Source organism: Xyrauchen texanus, chromosome 11 (assembly GCF_025860055.1).
Source record: "Xyrauchen texanus isolate HMW12.3.18 chromosome 11, RBS_HiC_50CHRs, whole genome shotgun sequence".
In the NCBI taxonomy this organism is placed as follows: domain Eukaryota; kingdom Metazoa; phylum Chordata; class Actinopteri; order Cypriniformes; family Catostomidae; genus Xyrauchen; species Xyrauchen texanus.
Window position 1 is genome coordinate 12,068,030 of NC_068286.1, and position 20,554 is coordinate 12,088,583.

General features: G+C 37.4%; 1 protein-coding gene across 1 annotated transcript in view; it reads left to right on the forward strand.

Moving 5' to 3' along the window:
- Positions 1-3,309, forward strand: part of LOC127651405 (F-box only protein 41-like) — a 109,152-nt gene extending 105,843 nt beyond the window's left edge. The window contains exon 13 of the mRNA XM_052137206.1: positions 688-3,309. Coding sequence (XP_051993166.1) covers positions 688-750 — 63 coding nt within the window. The 3' untranslated portion in view covers positions 751-3,309. The remainder of the gene's footprint in view (positions 1-687) is intronic.
- Positions 3,310-20,554: the final 17,245 nt, after the last annotated feature.

Genomic DNA, 20,554 nt, shown 5'->3' on the forward strand with positions numbered 1-20,554 from the left:
CAGAAAATCACAGTATTATCTAACTTGTTTAGTGACAGGGTAGAAAGTCTTGAAGAAGATAGAGAAAACAGGACACCGGCGGCAGTATATGCAAGCTGCTGTGCTCATGATGTTGTGCCCTGTGGGCTTCCATCCTGCCATACACCGCACATTTTAGTTTATAAACAGATAGTGCTTATAACTTTCTTCTTCCCAAAAATTCCGATTCGTTTTAAAAAAAAAAATAAAAATTATAATTGTGGTGAAAAATAACTGTAGCAAAGTTGAATACTTCATTTTTAATCAACTCAAGTAAAAGTACTATTAAATATTTATACAAAAAAAAGTAGAAATGTACTCAAGTACTGTAATGAGTGTAGTTGTAATTCATTACTTTCCACCTCTGCAAATAATACCAATATTTTACCATTAGGCCACTGTAGGTGTGGAAGGAGATTTTATATTTGAATGTGAAAAATTACAGACAGCAGCCAAAATATGCGGTGTAAGGGGTTAAAACTTTGTCACACTTGAGAAGAAAGGCTCTTATTAGATTGACAATGTGTTTCCCCACTTTTCTGATCATTCCTATTCCCCTTGTACTGACCAAAATCTCAAATTCGGTAGCCTTAATGTCTTTGGTGGAAAGGCACCACCAATCTTACACCTGTACATTCATACTCATGTCTTTCTTCTGTCTCCTCTCAGGCATTGAAGAAGAGACCTGGTTTCTCCAAAATCCTCCATGTGAAGGCTGATGGCTTGTGTTAATGCTGTTGTACTGAGGCCAGAGCCACATTAAGATTCTCCTAACATGATCGAGTTATTCTGTCCTCAACGAAATGAAGAAGAATCAAACACTTCAGTTTGAACCTAAACACCAGTCTACCATATCAAGTTGGGAGCACATCTGTTAGTGCTTTGACATGCAAAAACAGGGGTTTATAAAGAAAGCATCAACAATCTCTACAAGAAGGAATGAACACTTGCACTGGATGCTGTTCCAGTTAAACAAACACTCGGAAATACAGTCAAACCTAATTCAAAACAGAATACAGAGGCTTTTTCTCCTAAATGCCAAATTGTAATTAGATCCCAGAGAACATATCTCTCTTCATAGCACAGAGCTGCAGGTGGGAGCAGGCCGGTTGACATTTTTACGACTTGCAACATAAAATCAACATTAAAATCCAAATAGCACAAATTAAAATGCACATTTGAGGCAGGGGTAAATTAATAAGATGTGTTCACAAATGTGGGTGTGTATTTGTGTGATCAACACAATTGCTTCGCTAATATTCAGCAACAGCTGCAAAGAGACAGATTTATTCATTACTTGGCACTTAAGAGCATTACGCTGTAAACTTGATGCACCGTTCAGACATATATTACTAGGACCACCTCAGTATATCATAATCACCAGCTTCAGACATGGCTTACTGAGACCCTTATTTAGGGATGCCGTGTCTCCATAGAAACATATATTATTCGCAGCTATCTTGTGCTCATAAGTGGGAGTTCAAACAGAATGAAGAAGCCAATAAACACAAGAACTTCTCCTCTGGCAATTTGTTCGCACATCAGCTTCTTTGCCTCATTCATGCCAGACCCTCCAGCAGTTTAGTCATACTTCCAAGACCAGAGTAACTCTGGCAAAGAGTTGTGGCTCTGATTTCTGTTCATGCTGTTGTTCTGTAATGGGGTTCCAGATTCGCAATGCCTTTTCCCAATGTGCCATTAGCCAATCAATGGAACTTCAAAGGTAATTAAGTCATACCATACCAGGTGTGAACTTATCAAAAGGTAACATAAGAGCAAATTCGTGTGGTGGGGGAATGGGACAAATCAATATTCAGATGTTATGGTGTTGTCATTCCAATGTACTTTCACCTCAAATATGTATGTCTAAATCTCTGTATCACTGACCGTTCAAACTATGATGATGAACCCATATCTTATATTGTTTTCTATGGAACTCAGGCAGGTGCTACTGAGCAGATCAGAGAAGATTAACATCGCTTCCCCTGATCTGCTCCAGTTAATAGGACACATTCAAATGGGCTATTTACACCAAGGGCAGTTTTGCATCCATCTGCACAATTGTTTTTCAGTTATTTTTCTATGTAAACATGCGCTAGATGGGTGTCTTTGACAGTTGTACGGAATCTCACAGTTTTAGCAGCACTTTTTCGATGCTGTGAAAAGAGACACTTGCATTCTATTCTGTTCTATTCACGGCACTGCATCTAGCTTTGTTTATCGAAAGAATGCGTTTGGTCTTAGCTGACCCATAAGTGTTTTAAATGTAGATACTGAGATTTGGACAATTCTGAGAATGAGTTCTGAATGTAGTCACAGCACTAACCAATAAGGAGGCATTACATACGGTATACATCTATGAAGGGACAAAAATATTTACAGGTATTATATGAATCTTTTCAGACTCTGCAAGAACTTCACTTCTTATGTCTCTACGCCAGATTTTGGCATTGGTTTTGTAAATAGACCTTTAGTTGTCTAAACTAGGAAAGAAGATATAATAATTGTCATGATAGGCCAGTTTAGCCATGTCAAACTACAAAATCAAAAGGTCTAGATAGGAAATGATTCTGCACTGCTGAGATTAAATTAATTTTCATGGTCTTGCTCTCTGTCAGCATTGTGAAGTTAAATTGTTCTGTTCAATAAATCTCTGCTGTTTTCAAAGGGAAAAGTTTAGATGTCAACCAAGATAGAATTCCAAAATTTAAGTCTGATTCTGAGAGCTGACATTTGTTTTCTATGAACAATAAGTGATATGATATTAAACAGCCTGATATAATACAGCTCCAATCCAGAAGTAAAATCAGATATTCTAACATTTTAATGTAGAATAGAAAAGACAGAAAAGAGTATAGTACTTTTGAAACATGTCAATAGAAAGAGTTTACTGTTTGAATGGGGGGTTTCACTAATATTATCTGATTTCATTATTGGCTGCTCTCACGGCTGAAATCGCCAGGATTCCTACGACTTTTCTAAATGTGGCTAATTTGTATGATATTGTGCGACTGCACTCGCTTGAATACCTATGACTTTCACTACAGCCAATGACGTTGCTAGACATCGTTTCCATCTAATACACAAACAACAGCTTCCTATCATGTTTATACACATTACTGATTGATAAGGTTTAGAAAGGTTTTGGGTAAGGGCATAATATCAGTAAGTATGTCCTTAACGCTGTCGGCGCTGAACTCATGCTTACTTCCGCATTAGACATTTGGGAATTTGCACGTGATGAAGTACAAGTTTTTGTGAACAACATAGTGCGATAACATACAAAATAGCCAACTCAGTAAATGATGGACTGACTTTTCTTGAGATTGGGTTGATGAACATCCTGTACTTTTACAGAATTCGTTAATTTTGGATAATGTCAATTTAAAAAAAAAAATATAAATATTTTTGTTAACATAGTTAATGTGTTTTGAACTGATTAGAACTAACAATGCCCATATTTATAAATTAAAACAGTGACACTATAAGATGACATGCTGATGCAATAAGACTGATTCAAGTGATGTTCTCTCTATGCTCTCAGTGCTATACCATTTACCCGTCAGGCATTGCTGCTCCCCTTAGCCTGCCTCCATGTTAAAATAACACTTACTGTCCAAGCGGTGTACTTTAAGTTCTCTAGTCAAGGTGAGCACTCCCATGGTGCACTGTTCTACTTCCTGTCATAAAATACATTATGGGGCTTGAATTAACATGAGAAGAGTATTTACATTGACTAGGATGAATGAGTAACAATTATTATTATTATTATTATTATTATTATTTTCTATTTATTTATTTTGTGAAACTCATTCAACTTGGTGTTGTTCACTGAAATTCACAACACTTAAATAGAGGTAATGTAGACCAGAATGGAATACATCAACTAAGACCATCACCTAGTGGAAAATTGCAGAACTAGTGTGACTTTCACAATCCAACATAACTTTTTGAGTGTTTGGGAACTCTTGTCTTCTGAAGACTTTAAAATCTGTATGTATATGTTGTTTCTATTGGAAAGGAATTCCAAACAAATCGGTGTAAATATTTGAAATATAACAAAGAAAGAGATAATCATTTGTGTTTTCAAGGGTTTCGAATCACAAAAGATTTCTTGTGCCCATACTGAGCAGACATGATTTTAAAGGTTTAAAAATATTGAATTTGCAGTATGCTGTGAATGATAGATGCTTTATATTGAATGTGTATCAGAGTGCTATAGAGATGGAAATAATTTAAAAAGAGAGTACAGTTTATTTCAACTATTTATTTCTATAAAAAGAGATGTCTATGATGATGGCATGTTTGTGCTAAAGCATTATATTATATTATAAATATATATATATATATATATATATATATATATATATATATATATATATATATATATATATATATATATCATGTTGCCTTTTCAACTGTTCTGCTGTAGATGTTATTAGAATATTAGATCTGAGTGCTCTGGATTACTGCTTGCTGCCTTTTATTTTTAGACTGACCAACTGTTGCACCATTATTATAACAAGAAGTAACTGCTAATGTTTAGTATTAAGCTGTTGATGTTATATTTAGTTTAATGTCAAGCCTATCTAAAGAACAGGACATAACGCAGTCTTTTAATCAGAGCGCTTGCAATGCTCTGTGATGTTTAGTTTTGTGCAGTGGAATTTGTGTGCAATTGCCTCTGTTCCTAAGCTTTCCAATATTGCACCAGAAGACTTTTCAGCTCCCAAGACAAATGTCCTCACTACGTGATCAATCCATTAATTAAACTTTTAGTAACTTTTTATGAAAACATTGGAGTGTTCCTATTTGATGCATATAATCCGCAATATATACAGAAAATAGCAATATTAATATATTGTTTTAATACTTGTAAAATGTCATGTACTCATTATAATCATACGGTTTTCTTTCTTTCTTTTTTATTCATTTGCTCTGATATCAGAATGTGATGTTATTGTCGATGTGCAAAATTAGTGTTGTGTGGACTGAGCATTTTGAAATTGAATCTTAATTTGATCAAATTTAATGTACTGTAAGCACTTGCAATATGCCTGACTCAGCATATTTAGTCTAGAGATTCTGGACATTAACCCCGAAGTGCCAAAAACTGAATTAAATGAATTCAAGGGAAATAACATGCTTTGAAAATGTATAAAAGAAAACTGATTTTGAAGTCGCTGCAGTTATAGTGGTGTTAGCTATTTTTAGGTGACAGGTATTGTGAGATTTTATGTGTCACTGTAATTGTAATCATCACAGATCAGTAAAATATTATTAAGGTAGGTCAAAAAGACATGGATCTACAATCTGATGATTTATTAGTTGTGAAATATTATCTTCATTTGAACCTTTGGTAACACTTTCCAGTAAGGTTCTATTCATTATCATTAGTTAATTCATTAGGTATCATGAGCTAACAATGAGCAATATATTTTTACAATTATTTCATAGTGCATTTACTGTTAACAACTTTTGATTTTAAACATGTGTTAGTATATGTTGAAATGAAAATGTAAAAGTTTTGTTCATTGTTAGTTCGTGTTAACTAGTGTAGTTAACTAAGGTTAACAAATAGCACCTTATTGTAAAGTGTTACTGAAACATTACAGACTTTACAGTCTGCTATTTCTCAATAGCCATATTTCAATTCTATAGCCCTGGAATGATTATTCAACAATGTATATACATCACTGTATGTGTAGAATGATGTAATCAAGTCATGCCTTTTTTATCCATTTTATTATGTTTCTGCAACTCTGTCCATTACTATGGCATTCATTTATGAATTTAGAAGCATTTTGTACTTTCTGAATTTATCTGATATATCGCTTTTCTGATGTCCAGCTTTGTGCCATAGCATTCTTTAGCCAGGGTATATTTACTGGCTTGTCATTACCTCGAAGGCTCTTGTTTGAATGATTGTAATTTACATCCACTTGTCTCAACTGCTTTCATGCATTACCTCAAACATCTTTGGGCAACAAAATGTGAATTGTGTTGCTTTTTTATACCAATAGGTCAGTGTGAATTGCATTAACATATTCTATGGCATTGCACACAAAGGCAATTCATCACCCAAAGTTAGTTGGTTTCATATTTATCTTTGTCCTTGTTTAAACAGTTGTGCCTGTGGGAACAACTGACTGCAGACCATTTTGTCAGTGGTTGTATTGCATTGGTGTGCTTTGTAGCATTTCTGTTCAATTGTTTATCACCGTTTGCAAAAAGCTGAATATAAGAGTGCGATGAAATTGTTTACATTCCAAATTTCATGCCATTTTATTCTAGGCATTGCCTAGAAATTATAATAAAACCCTGATATATACTGTATATTCGGCTCATGTGTGGAGATCTTTATATTTTTTTGCATCTTTACAGTATCAGTTTACATTGCATGTTTGAATAATATGCTAGTTTGTTTGTTTAGTTAAAAAAAAAAAAATGTTTTAAGTATGACCCGGACCCACCCTGGGAAATAAACAAATGAAATGGAATTGAATGGACCCTTTTCGATCGTTACCAAAGTTTGCAGAGACTGTAAATACTGTCACTGCAAAGATGCAAATAGGATTTTTCCCTCTGAAAGTCTACATGCAAATAAAACTCAATAAGAGGGGCACTGCACCTTCGGCGAGTGTCATTAGAGAAGTTTTATCACATTTGGCCAGAAAAACAGCTTATTGTTAACAAATGTTTCTCATTGTGGGCTCATTTTGTATAAGCCATGAACTGAACTAATCTCCTTTTACATTGTTCGTATGTTAAAAAAATTAATCTTCATTTGACCCTTTATTTTAGGTTTTACAGTAAGACAATTACTGCGTAAACACACAGCAATGTGTCCACCAGAGGCCAGCAGTGCACAGATTCTATACAGTAGCTATAGGCGAGAGTGGGGCTTGTTATCAAAATGTTTACTCCAGTGAATGTCTCATGGTAGGTTGATTATTGTTTTTTCCAATTACTTTATGGGCACATACACAAAAGCCTTTGCTTCAATAAGTATAGAACATTTTCACAATTATTGCCTTGTAAAAAAGGCATAGTTCATTGAATACACTAATATAAGGCATCTTGTCAAACTATATGGGGTATGTTGACACATTGGGCACCTAATTTATGGTTTTCAGTTGGATTTGAATATGAAACAGCATAAATGTAAAAGGTGCATACATAACCTTTTTGATTTAAATCTACCTTCATTATAGTTCACTTGTTTTCCCAATAGCTAGAACACAAATTTGATCCTATTGGAAATTTAGGGTTAGCGTTTTGAACTAGGCATTTGAATCTAAATATAAAACCCACAGAGACCAAGCATTTGTGTTGTGTAATTTGTGGACTTTTGACACAAAGCCTTTGTGACAACTTCCCCAAATGACAACTATAGACCAAGTCTCCACACTTCTATATCTTATCATTTAAATCCAAATAAACGAAAACAATAATGTGCCAAGTTTATATTTCTTTATGATTTGCTCTCACGACATAAATGATGCACTATTATTTGTTTCACCATGCATATCACACATCACTGTTTGCTTATATATAAACCCCTCTTTATCACATAATGTTTGAGGTTAGTGCCACTGTAAAAGTCTGTGTTGATGAAAAATACAACTGTGTGTGTATTTATTTATGTGTACATTATGGCACATCAATGTCTCAAGTTCTTACTTGCTCTCCTGTCAGCTTATCAGTAATGGAAGGTGTGTTGTGTAAGAACTTGCAGATGAAGTGTTTGATAAGCAGGTGCTTACATGCTTAGAGTGAGTTCAGTAGGGTGGAGGCCAGTGCAAACACTACAGATTGATTTGTTAAATGCATATGACAGAGATGGCTTTTTCAACAAAGAGAGCTCCGAGTTCTGAAAAGGATCTTGTGCTGATTATGCAGAGGACAGAAACATTTTTGATGCACAAATATAACATTTATAGCTGAACAGACTGTGTGTAGTGTAACAGACAGGCTTTTTTGATCCTTAAAGGTAAATGGCGCCAAAAATAATAGCAAAAACGCATTATGTTTTTAATAGGTTTTCCAAACACTTCTTCTGCTCAGCCTATAAACAGATTCTCCCATCATAGACACAGCATTGGTTGAGCCAGAAGATGCTATGTCAGATTGCTCCAATAAACAAAGCACCACCCTGGGAAATAAACAAATGTCTTACTTTTATTTGTCTCTGCACATTAAACTGAGATAAGAGAAAGTATTTAAACAAATCCAAAATAAAAATAAATAAACTTGTTGCACACAATCTTAATGTTATTTTTGGATATTTAGCCAATTAAGACAATTAAATAGTTGACATTTGTTTTGTTTGTGTTACCTGTAGTGTTGGAAGTTACTCAAAAAAGTAATCCACTACAAATTACAAATTTGTTCTCTAAAATTTTTATAGGATAACAGTACTTTGTCATTAAAAAAAGTAATTACATTTGTAATTACTTCTAGATTACTTTCTAAAACACAAAAACAGCTTTTGTTTTTCTGCTTAACCAATTTAAATCAATGCCTGTATTTCTGCATTAGTGCTTGTCACATACAAGCCATACAGCACCATTTGATTCTCCCTTACAATGATTCGTCAGGGTTTGTTATTCCTTCAGCTAGTATATAAACACCCTTACAAAAATCGAGAGTTCATGTCAAATTTGCGGCAAATTTGCCACTGATTATTTTCACATGCAAATAAGATTTGTGGCAAATTGTCCATTGTTGCCAAAGTTTTTCTGCAGGATCACCACTATACTGTTAAAGAGCTGCAAACCTCTGGCAAACAATTGTGGCAAATCACAAGCTCACTTGCACATGAAAATAATGAGTGGCAAATTTGCAGCAAATTTATAGCAAGTTTGCCAGTACTCTAGAAATTGTGTAACTCATGTTTTAAAGGTATTCTACATATACAGTGTATTATTTTATGTGTAACCCAAGTGATGTACATAAAATTAACTTAATTGAAAATCAGTAACTCTGATTAATTCAAAATTTACATTTTGAATTTAAAATGTAATGTTTTGCACTACTTTTTGATTATTAATTATAGTAACTAATTTATTTGTAACTCTATTACACCCAACACTGGTTAGCCGTCTCTGCAGCCAAATTGTGAATACTTTTGTGTTAGTAATCGGTTGGTTACACTATGGTTCATTCTACAAACTACAATGAATTCTTGTCTTTCCACAATTCTTTCAGAACACGGTGACTATCATTATAGAGTCATTCTGCTGAAAGTAATCGTAAATTACCTTGAATGTTAGCGCAAGTTTGTTGTGCTCACAAATCTCACATAAAGGAATGTCCACTCTTCTCATGTAGGTTTAGGTATAATTGAGTGGTTTGAAGATAGGCAGGAATGTGTTTACGGCTCAGCCAAAAAATAAATAAACACTTTCATATTATTACTTTTCCTTTCATCAGAGTATTAGATCAAGTACACTTACATAAAATACTCTGCAGAATTGCATACAGGCAGTAATCCAGTGTGCACACGCTCTTCGCTTGCATGATTCTTCTAATGGTTTATCAACACATGCTAATCAACCTGTCACTACATAACTGTATCTACTAAGAACATGCGCATATGCTTTAAAACAGTGCCTTGTTCTCTATAGCTCTATTGGACATATATATGGAATGACATTCCTTTAAAGGCCCAAACATTTTCTACGCGTACGTAATCAACAACTGTCAACTGGCGGACTCGGGCAGCAGTTTGATTTGAATCTTTTGGAAAAATATATACGACTTTTTGTCCCCAGTCCATTCAAACAAACTTGTTTTTTCTCCATGTCTCTTCCCACTCCTCAACTACTCATCTACCACATTCATGCTGCATCTGAAAACATAGGCTGCTGACTTGCTGCCTAATCAGTTAATGGCTTAACTAACAGCTGTTTTGAATGAAAGGAACTTTTAAAAAACTTGAGTTTGAAAAGCAACTTATTTTTATCCTGCCTCCATATGCAGCCTTCGAAGGCAGCCTTTTCCTGGTTTCAGACACGGCACCGGTTTCGTGGTCACGCCTAAAAAATATATTGCCCTCTTGTGGTCTGAGGTTTGTAACTGCCAGAGCAATGCAAGAGCGCAAGTAATGTACCTCTATGTTCAACGGAACCACTCGTTGGCCAAACGCTCTCGTCTGCATTTGCTTACTTGTGTGAAGTATGTTTCGGCCTTTAGACCTACGACTTCACAGCGCTTCCGTAATGCAATCCATGTTTCACACATCCAAGACATGCAACCCGTTCTCACTCCCGAGGTGCCAAATACTGCCACATGTGCCCCTTGCATCAATCTACAGACGCTAAAAGCAACCTCTGGCGTCTGTATCTGATGCACGCAGAGGGCCCTCTAAAAGGGAAGCGTCACTGTAAATCTTTGGATAGTATTGCATGTTTAGCGCAATATATTTTATTTTACTTTTAAATATATTAGTGTAGTTATATTACATGATCATGTCGATTGTTTTAGATCCCCAACCCAACCCAACCCCATTCCTGAACCTAACCAATTATCGAGGATATAAATCACGTAATGAGGTTTCATGTTTAACATCATTGATAATTGGTTATGTTTAAGGATGGGGTTTGGGTTAGGTACATTTAGTAACAATTTTAATTTACATTACACATTGTTTTTCCTGATATTTTTAAGCACCCAACCCAACCCCACCATTATACCTAAACCTAACCAATTCTAAGCAATATTAAAGACTTAACAAGCAGATAAAAGTACAGTCACAATCACTTATTTAACATAAAAATTATACAAAAGCACAAGAATAATTCCAAACCATATGATAGCATTGTAGGAGAAACAGAGTGAAACCGATGATTTTAATAGCTTCACCGCTTCATGAAGGCAGTGCCATCCAATACTGGTCACACATCTCATTCAAAAGATGTATCTGAACTTGAGCTCATTGTAATCGGCACAGATTTTTTTTTTAAAGAAAAAGCCTTTATGGAGGGGCCTGGGTCACTCAGCAAGTAAAGACGCTGACTACCATCCCTGGAGTTGTGAGGTTGAATCCAGGGCATGCTGAGTGATTCCAACCAGGTCTCCTAAGCAACCAAATTGGCCCGGTTGCTAGGGAGGGTAGAGTCACATGGGTTAACCTCCTCGTGGTCATGTGGTGAGTTGTGTGTTATGCCCCGGAGAATAGTGTGAAGCCTCCACATGCGCTGTCTCCATGGTAACACGCTCAACAATCACGGATAAGATGCGCGGACTGACGGTCTCAGACGTGGAGGCAACTGAGATTCGTCCTCCGCCACCCAGATAGAGGCGAGTCACTACAACACCATGAGGTCCTAGAGCACAGTGGGAATTGGGCATTCCAAATTGGGGAGATAAAAAGGGGAGGAAGAAGCCTTTAATTTGTCACACATTATATATTAGCACATATATGGTGAAATTCACACATATACGTAAGTATTGTTTTGTTTCTCAAAATAATCAATCGTTTGCATTCAGAAGAACTTTATTTGTTGACTAGAATCATGTGAATTATTTTGATGCACCCTAAATATGCATTTTGGACTGTCAAAAAATTTAGTACATTCACTTGCATTGTTTAGAGGAAGAGGTCTAAAATTAAATCCTAAAAGTCTTAAATTCTGATTTGATTAAGATAGAATCTCAGATATATCGTGGATGGCCTGAGGGTGAGTAAATTATCAGCAATTTAAAATTTTGGGTGAACTATTTATTTAAGGGAAAAAAGTTAATTAATTTTAATACAGTTTCTGTGAACTAGAATGGTAAAAGAAGTTTGTTTTGGTTAAAAAGCAAAAGCCTGTACCTGGCCTGGAGAAAAGACATAGAGTGAATACAGGTAAAGTGGGACACTTTTTGAAGTTGTCATTATTTTAAAATATGATCATTGTCATTTCATTCTATTTTAGTATGAATGCTTATTTTAGTATAACAGAAATATAAACCTAATGATACAGTAGATTATTAGGCTTATACGTATATGTACCACTATATCAGCTGTCGCACTTTACCTGTTTTGAAAGGGAAAGTTCACCCAAAAATGGAAATACTTTCATCATTTACTCAGCCTCATGCCATCCCAAATGTGTATGACTTTATATATTCTGCAGAACACAAATTAAAATATAGCTGCAAGCAGCAACGCGGATTCCTCCTCAAAATGGCAAATCATTTAAAATTGATCAGTAGAGGGTTGGGGTTAAACCCTCTCAATGGATGAATCCAAAAAACACGTATTTCTGTCTGAATCCTAAACGAAACATTTTCAGTATACAGGACAATCCATCATACCTTATGGATCCTTGAGGCGTTTTTGTTCCCAATGAGAAATGAGGCATGTACACCAAGATTTAAAAGAATTGGTTAAATGGCGTGGAAATGGTATCACTTTGAAAATATTTTTTGGGGGCGTGGCCTGTAGTGCCACCTATGGGCAAATGTGGGTCATTCTTGGTTTGTGGGTTCCTGTTGGCCTGTAGTATCAATGTACATAATTAGAAAATATTTGACCAGCAAATGGGACTTTTGGGAATTACCTGTAGCGCCCCCTAGGGGCGAATGTTGGCCATTCTTGGTTTGTGGGTTCCTGTTGGCATGTAGTATCAATGTACCAAATTAGAACATTTTTGACCAGAAAATGGGAATTTCGGTGTCTCCTGTAGCGCCCCCTAGGAGTGAATGTTGGCCATTCTTGGTTTGAGGGTTCCTGTTGACCTGTAGTATCAATGTACCAAATTAGAAAATTTTTGACCATAAAATGGGAATTTCGGTGTGGCCTCTAGTGCCCCCTAGGGGCGAATGTTGGCCATTCTTTGTTTGTGGGTTCCTGTTGGCCAGTAGTATCAATGTACCATATTAGAAAAGTTTTGACCAGAAATCAAAATTTTGGGAGTGGCCTGTAGCGCCCCCTAAGGGCGAATGTGGGCCATACTTGGTTTGTGGGTTCCTGTTGGCCTGTAGTATCAATGTACCAAATTATAACTTTTTGACCAGAAAATGGGAATTTCGGCTTGGCCTGTAGCGCCACCTAGTGGTGAATGTCGGTCATTCTTGGTTTGTGGATTCCTGTTGGCCTGTACTATTAATGTACCAAATTAGAACATTTTTGACCAGAAAATGGGAATTTCGGCATGGCCTGTAAGCCCTCTAGGGCTGAATGTTGTCCATTTTTGGTTTGAGGGTTCCTGTTGACCTATACTATTAATTTACCAAATTAGAACATTTTTGACCAGAAAATGGGAATTTTGGCATGGCCATTCTTTGCACAGTACTTAAGAGTGATGTCATCTTTAAGCATGTTAGGTTTGAAAAACCATCAGTCAAAATTACATTTGATTTATTGACACGTATATATTGTTAAAATTTGGACATTTACATAAACACGCCCTTTCAGCCATTTTGTATTTCAAGTCAATTGGAGCAACGGTTCAGGAGAAGAAGAGTTTTGTAGGTTTTCACAAATTTTCAACGTACAGGAAAATCCATCATGGCGGAAGTTATGGGTTATTGGCCATTCTTGGTTTGAGGGTTCCTGTTGGCCTGTAGTATCAATGTACAAAATTAGAAACTATTTGACCAGAAAATGGGAATTTTGGAGTGGCCTGTAGCGCCCCCCCTAGGGGCGAATGTGGGCCATTCTTGGTTTGTGGGTTCCTGTTGGCCTGTAGAGTCAATGTACCAAATTAGAAAATGTTTGACCAGAAAATGGGACATTTGGGAATTACCTGTAGCGCCCCTAATGGCTGAATGTTGGCCATTCTTGGTTTGTGGGTTCCTGTTGGCCTGTAGTATCAATGTGCCAAATTAGAAAATTTTTGACCAGAAAACAGGAATTTAGGCGTGGCCTTTAAGCCCCCTAGTGGCTGAATGTTGGCCATTCTTGGTTTGTGGGTTCCTGTTGGCCTGTAGTACCATTGTACCAAATTAGAACATTTTAGACCAGAAAATGGGAATTTCGGCATGGCCTGTAAGCCCCCTAGGGGTGAATGTTGGCCATTCTTGGTTTGTGGGTTCCTGTTGGCCTGTAGTATCAATGTACCAAATTAGAACATTTTTGACCAGAAAACGGGAATTTTGGCGTGGCCTTTAGTGCCCCTAGTGGCTGAATGTCGGCCATTCTTGGTTTGTGGGTTCCTGTTGGCCTGTAGTACCATTGTACCAAATTAGAACATTTTAGACCAGAAAATGGGAATTTCGGCATGGCCTGTAGCGCCCCCTAGGGGCGAATGTTGTCCATTTTTGGTTTGAGGGTTCCTGTTGACCTATACTATTAATTTACCAAATTAGAACATTTTTGACCAGAAAATGGGAATTTTGGCATGGCCATTCTTTGCACAGTACTTAAGAGTGATGTCATCTTTAAGCATGTTAGGTTTGAAAAACCATTAGTCAAAATTACATTTGATTTATTGACACGTATATATTGTTAAAATTTGGACATTTACATAAACACGCCCCTTTCAGCCATTTTGTATTTCAAGTCAATTGGAGCAACGGTTCAGGAGAAGAAGAGTTTTGTAGGTTTTCACAAATTTTCAACGTACAGGAAAATCCATCATGGCGGAAGTTATGGGTTATTGGCCATTCTTGGTTTGAGGGTTCCTGTTGGCCTGTAGTATCAATGTACAAAATTAGAAACTATTTGACCAGAAAATGGGAATTTTGGAGTGGCCTGTAGCGCCCCCCCTAGGGGCGAATGTGGGCCATTCTTGGTTTGTGGGTTCCTGTTGGCCTGTAGAGTCAATGTACCAAATTAGAAAATGTTTGACCAGAAAATGGGACATTTGGGAATTACCTGTAGCGCCCCCTAATGGCGAATGTTGGCCATTCTTGGTTTGTGGGTTCCTGTTGGCCTGTAGTATCAATGTGCCAAATTAGAAAATTTTTGACCAGAAAACAGGAATTTAGGCGTGGCCTTTAGCGCTCCTAGTGGCTGAATGTTGGCCATTCTTGGTTTGTGGGTTCCTGTTGGCCTGTAGTACCATTGTACCAAATTAGAACATTTTAGACCAGAAAATGGGAATTTCGGCATGGCCTGTAGCGCCCCCTAGGGGTGAATGTTGGCCATTCTTGGTTTGTGGGTTCCTGTTGGCCTGTAGTATCAATGTACCAAATTAGAACATTTTTGACCAGAAAACGGGAATTTTGGCGTGGCCTTTAGTGCCCCCTAGTGGCGAATGTCGGCCATTCTTGGTTTGTGTGTTCCTGTTGGCCTGTACTATCAATGTACCAAATTAGAAAATTTTTGACTAGAAAATGGGAATTTTGGCGTGGCCTGTAGCGCCCCCCTAGGGGCGAATGTTGGCCATTCTTGGTTTGTGGGTTCCTGTTGGCCTGTAGTATCAATAATAAGCATTCATTTTATGCATTGTAAAAATAAGTGAATGTTAAAGGGATATTTGATCATTTCCTAACCCTCATTCAGTTCCAGATGTGTATGACTTTCTTCTTCAGAAATTGAATGAAGATGTTTAGAAGAATACATCAGCTCTGTTGGTCCTTTCAATGTAAGTAAATGAGAAGTGGTGAGAAACAGATCAATAATTAAGTCATTTTTTACTATAAATCTCTACTTTCACTTTCACAAGCGCTCTTCTCTCTTAAGAGTTCTTTTTCTGTTTTTTTTTTTTTTGTTTTTTTGTGTGATTTACATAAGCATATCACCCCTCCTGAGCAGGGTGGACAATTTATAGTAAAAACAAATAAAAATACTCTATATACTACATATATTGATCTTTTTCACACCCACACCTATAATATCCCTTCTGAAAGTATGGATTAAACCACTGGAGTGTTATGGGTTACTTTTTATGTTGCATTTATGTGATTTTTGTTGATGTGAGTTCTGATCACCATTCAAGTGCATTGAAAGCACCAACAGGGCTGAGAAAGAAAGAAATACACATCTGGGATAGAAAGAGGGTGAGTAAATGATGAGAGAAATATCTATTTGGGGTAAACTAATTTTATTTGAAAGACTATCTAGGCACATAATAACACTGCATAGCTGTGACTGTTTATAACTATTTCAAAATGTAAAGGCTCACACTTTAAATGGTCAGTGCTTTGATTTTTAAATCATTAAAATAGCAACAGATCCAGTGAAAAAATGGAGATTGAGTGATTGTTTTTACATTTTACATGCCATTCAAAAAAGTGGCATTCTACCACGTAAGAGAGAAATAAAAAACTTAAAATAATACCATTTGTACTTTTCAATTACTTCGGATGTCAATGCACTGGGCTAAGTCTAAATTGTTACTGTCTCTTTAAGAGGCTTTTATCGCATGATACGATATTCAAGGCACAGTCCAGTTTAATCTTTTGAGAACTGTGAAGTATCATTATTTTCGTTCTGTGCAATGCTTTTTGCATCTGTATTCATTTCAGAGATTATGGGTGTGAGGTGATAAAATACAGACTGCGTGAATGGTTGATGGATCACTTGAATTTTGTGACGTGTTTCAGAAAGATTATCGCGAAGACAGACTGAGCACCCAGTTTATTTTCTTTATTTTACAAAAGCACAAGGTTTTGTTGTTATTGTAATTGTACACAAATAAAAGGACACATTTCATAGTTCGTAATGATGTCTCGCATGTTTCTGTATGGGCAAAAATGACGCAGTATTTTAATTAAGTTGTTTCCGCTGTTTCGAGAGAAAAATATAGCAGGACGTCACATGGAATAATGCCAGAATTCAATATAATTATACCAGATTTCTTTCTCAACTGTTTGTTCACTTGAGACATAACAGACTCCTCAATATATCATGTATTTTGACAGTTTGTTGTATGAAATTGTCCGTTCAGACGCAAGCAGCAGCGAAAGCAAAATCTCATCGGAGTGCGAGACGCGGCTCGCTGTGTCACACAATCTGCTCGCAAACATGTATTTCAGTTGTTTTCACATTTGTTGTGTTGATTAGTATAAAATCGCTTGAATGTTCAAACAGGCAAGCATTGTATACAACCGACAAACCTTCGTGAATATGCGAGCAAAAATGATCTCGCCTCGCGGATTGCGTGTTGTCAGAGACAATTAAACAACATCATACTCGGAAGTTTTGATACGTTAGGTTAACGCTGTCTCGATATAGAAAAATCTAACAGGACATCACAGCGGCATCAGATAATCATCAGACCCCTTCAATAATTCATAATTCAATATATTGATACCCGATTTCTTTATCAACTCTTTGTTCACTTGAGACATAGCAGACACCCCAATGTATCATGTATTTTGGTGTATGAAATTGTCCGTTCAAACACGAGGCGAAAGAGAACTCTCATCGGCGTGCGAGCGTTAGACGCGACGTGGCTCGCTCACTGTGTCACACAAACTGCACGCAAACATTTATTTGAGTTGTTTTGCCTTTGTTGAGTTGAATAGTGTAAAATCGCTTGAATGTTCAAACTGGAAAGCATTAAAACACACAATTGACTTACCTTCGTGAAGACACAAGTAAAATGTCATTTGGCTTCTAAGTCTGGAGCTCCACCGAAATGCTTCATTAGAGAGATTGCTACAGAAGAGCTGAATGTGGTAGACAGAGATACTCCAGTAGAGGGAGCCTCTTTGCTCAGCCAATGTAAGTGAATGGGATTTTACATGTGGACTGTATTTATCCAGTAGAGGGGGCACTTTTGCTCAGCCATTGTAAATCAATGGGATTTTTTAATTTTTTGATCATCTTTTGTGTGTACATTTACATAAACACTTCCATTTCAGCCATTTTGTATTGTATTCATTTTTGCTAGGTAACGTTTGGAAAGACATACATACTACACACGTGTGCCAAATTCCATGTCAATTGGAGCTAAGATTCAGGAGAAGAAGAGTTTTTTAGGTTTTCCAAAATTTTCACTGTACAGGAAAATCCATAATGGCAGAAGTATGGGTCCTTGAGGCTTTTTTGTTCCCCATGAGAAATGAGGCATGTTTACCAAGTTTCAGAAGATTTGGACAAATGGCGTGGAAATGGTATCACTTTGAAAATATTTTATTTGGGCGTGGCCTGTAGCGCCACCTATGGGCGAAGGTTGACCATTCTTGGTTTGGGGTACCCGTTGGCATGGAGTATCAATGTGCCAATTTAGAAAATTTTTGACCAGTGACTTTTTGAGCTATTTGGGCTCAAGGAGAATAATAATAATAATAATAATAATAATAATAATAATAATAATAAAACCGTCAAATACAATAGATTCCCTCCTTACGGAGGAATCTAATAATAAAACCGTCAAATACAATAGATTCCCTCCTTTCGGAGGAATCTAATAATAATAATAAACCGTCAAATACAATAGATTCCCTCCTACGGAGGAATCTAATAATAATAAAACCGTCAAATACAATAGATTCCCTCCTTACGGAGGAATCTAATAATAATACTGACAAATACAATAGATTCCCTCCTACGGAGGAATCTAATAATAATAATAAAACTGACAAATACAATAGATTCCCTCCTTACGGAGGAATCTAAATATTAAGAATATGTCAGCTTTGTTGGTCCTCAAATGCAAGTGAATGGTGACCAGAACTCAGAAGGTCCAAAAAGCACATAAAGGCAGCATAAAAGTAATATATTAGACTCCAGTGGTTAAATCCATATTTAATCCATATAATTTTTTACTTTAAATCTACACCTTTGACCAGCCCGACTAGTAGGTGGCTGAATGTGAAAGTCACTTCCACACCGGCATTAGGGGGTAGCAGGGATCACTAATAGTGCGATCACCCCGTCCCTGGCCAAGTGGCTCCTTTATGAGGCCCGATCCGTTAAGAGTCCTCTGTTTAGGCATGATGCTTTCGGATCAGGCCATGTATGCACTGATTCCTGCCGCACTGCTCAGGTGTGTAAAATGGGCACAGGGGTTAGCTCCCCCTGTGCCGTCAAACCTCTGCTACAAATCTAGAAAGAAAGCCTCGAAACAAACGAATTACCCAATGCCGACCACTGCATGGACCACGACTACGAATTAACGAATCCGATTTGACTATCCTTGAAGTGAACATCAGAGGACTACGGTCCAATATTGGGGATCTTGCCAACTGTTGCTCAGTGAAGAAACCCTCCATAGTCATCATAGTCGAGACTTTTCTTGACTCCACCACTCCAGACGGGGCTGACTCCATCCAGATCCCTGGCTACTCACTCAACTGTCGCAGAGCTCACACTCGAAAAAACGGTGGTGGCATAGCAGTATACTGTCTTGAAGGAATATCCATCTATCACAATCCAGCTAGAGACCCTGATGACCTTGAGCTTATGTGGTTTACTGTTGCTCTGAAAACCAGGACACTCCTGATAGGTGCTATTTACCGCCCCCCAAGTGCCTCCTGCGATATCATGGACTACCTTGATAAGAACACATTCGCAGTGATGGACGAATATAGAGCACAGTCCGTAATACTCATAGGCGACTTCAATGTACACCACCACGAGTGGCTTGGCAGTAACAAAACTGACACTGCTGGACGGCGAATCTTACAACTCGCCAATTGTCTGGGACTAGATCAGATTGTCATGGAACCAACTAGAGGAGATAATATTCTAGATCTAGTTCTCTCAGACACACCAGCAACTACTACCACCTCAGCACAAATGGGATCCTCTGACCACAACCCTGTTCTAATACAGCTACAAATCCCAGTCTTCAGAGACAAGCCATACAAGAGAACAGTATGGAGATACGATAAGGCTCACTTCTGGGAAATGAGAGGTTACCTCTCCAACATCAACTGGCCCTGTATTCTCAAGGATGAAGATCCTGAAATCATCTGCACAAACTTTACCACCATACTGCGAGACGCCATGGCATTATATATTCCCAACAAGACCATCACCAAAAAGCCCGGGGATAAAGCCTGGTTCAACGCAGAGTGTAGAAGATTAGCCATGGTAAAAAGAAAGCTTTATTACAACATACGGACCTCTGATGACCCGGCTATGAAACGGAAGTTCCTCAAGGCAAGAGCAGTTTTCAATCAAGCTGAAAAGAGGGCAAAAAGGGAGTATTACACCAAATTGAGGAATGAATTTGCAGACAACTCAATAAGCTCAAAAAAAATGGTGGCGCATAGTAAATTCACTTTCAGGCAGAAGTGGTTTCACAGACATCCCGGTCATTGAACACCGGGGTACCACCCACATCAGTGCCAGTGCAAAGGCTAACATTTTCTGTCAAACCTTTGCAGAGAAGTCTACTTTGCCCGATGCATCTGCACACTCGTTGCCTCAGTGCCAGCAACCAACATCCTCTTTTGCCAATGTGCACTTCAAACCCAAAGACATTAGAAATATTCTCCGTAACCTTGATCCAGCAAAGGCAACAGGACCTAATGAAATACCAACAAAAGTCCTTAGAGAATGTGCAGCGGAATTGACCAGCCCCCTCAGTCGTCTCTTTCAAATTCTCTTTTCACATGGCGTGTTCCCCAAACAATGGAAAAACGCCAGAGTGATTCCAATACATAAAAGAGACTCTAAATCAGATCCAACAAATTATCGTCCCAT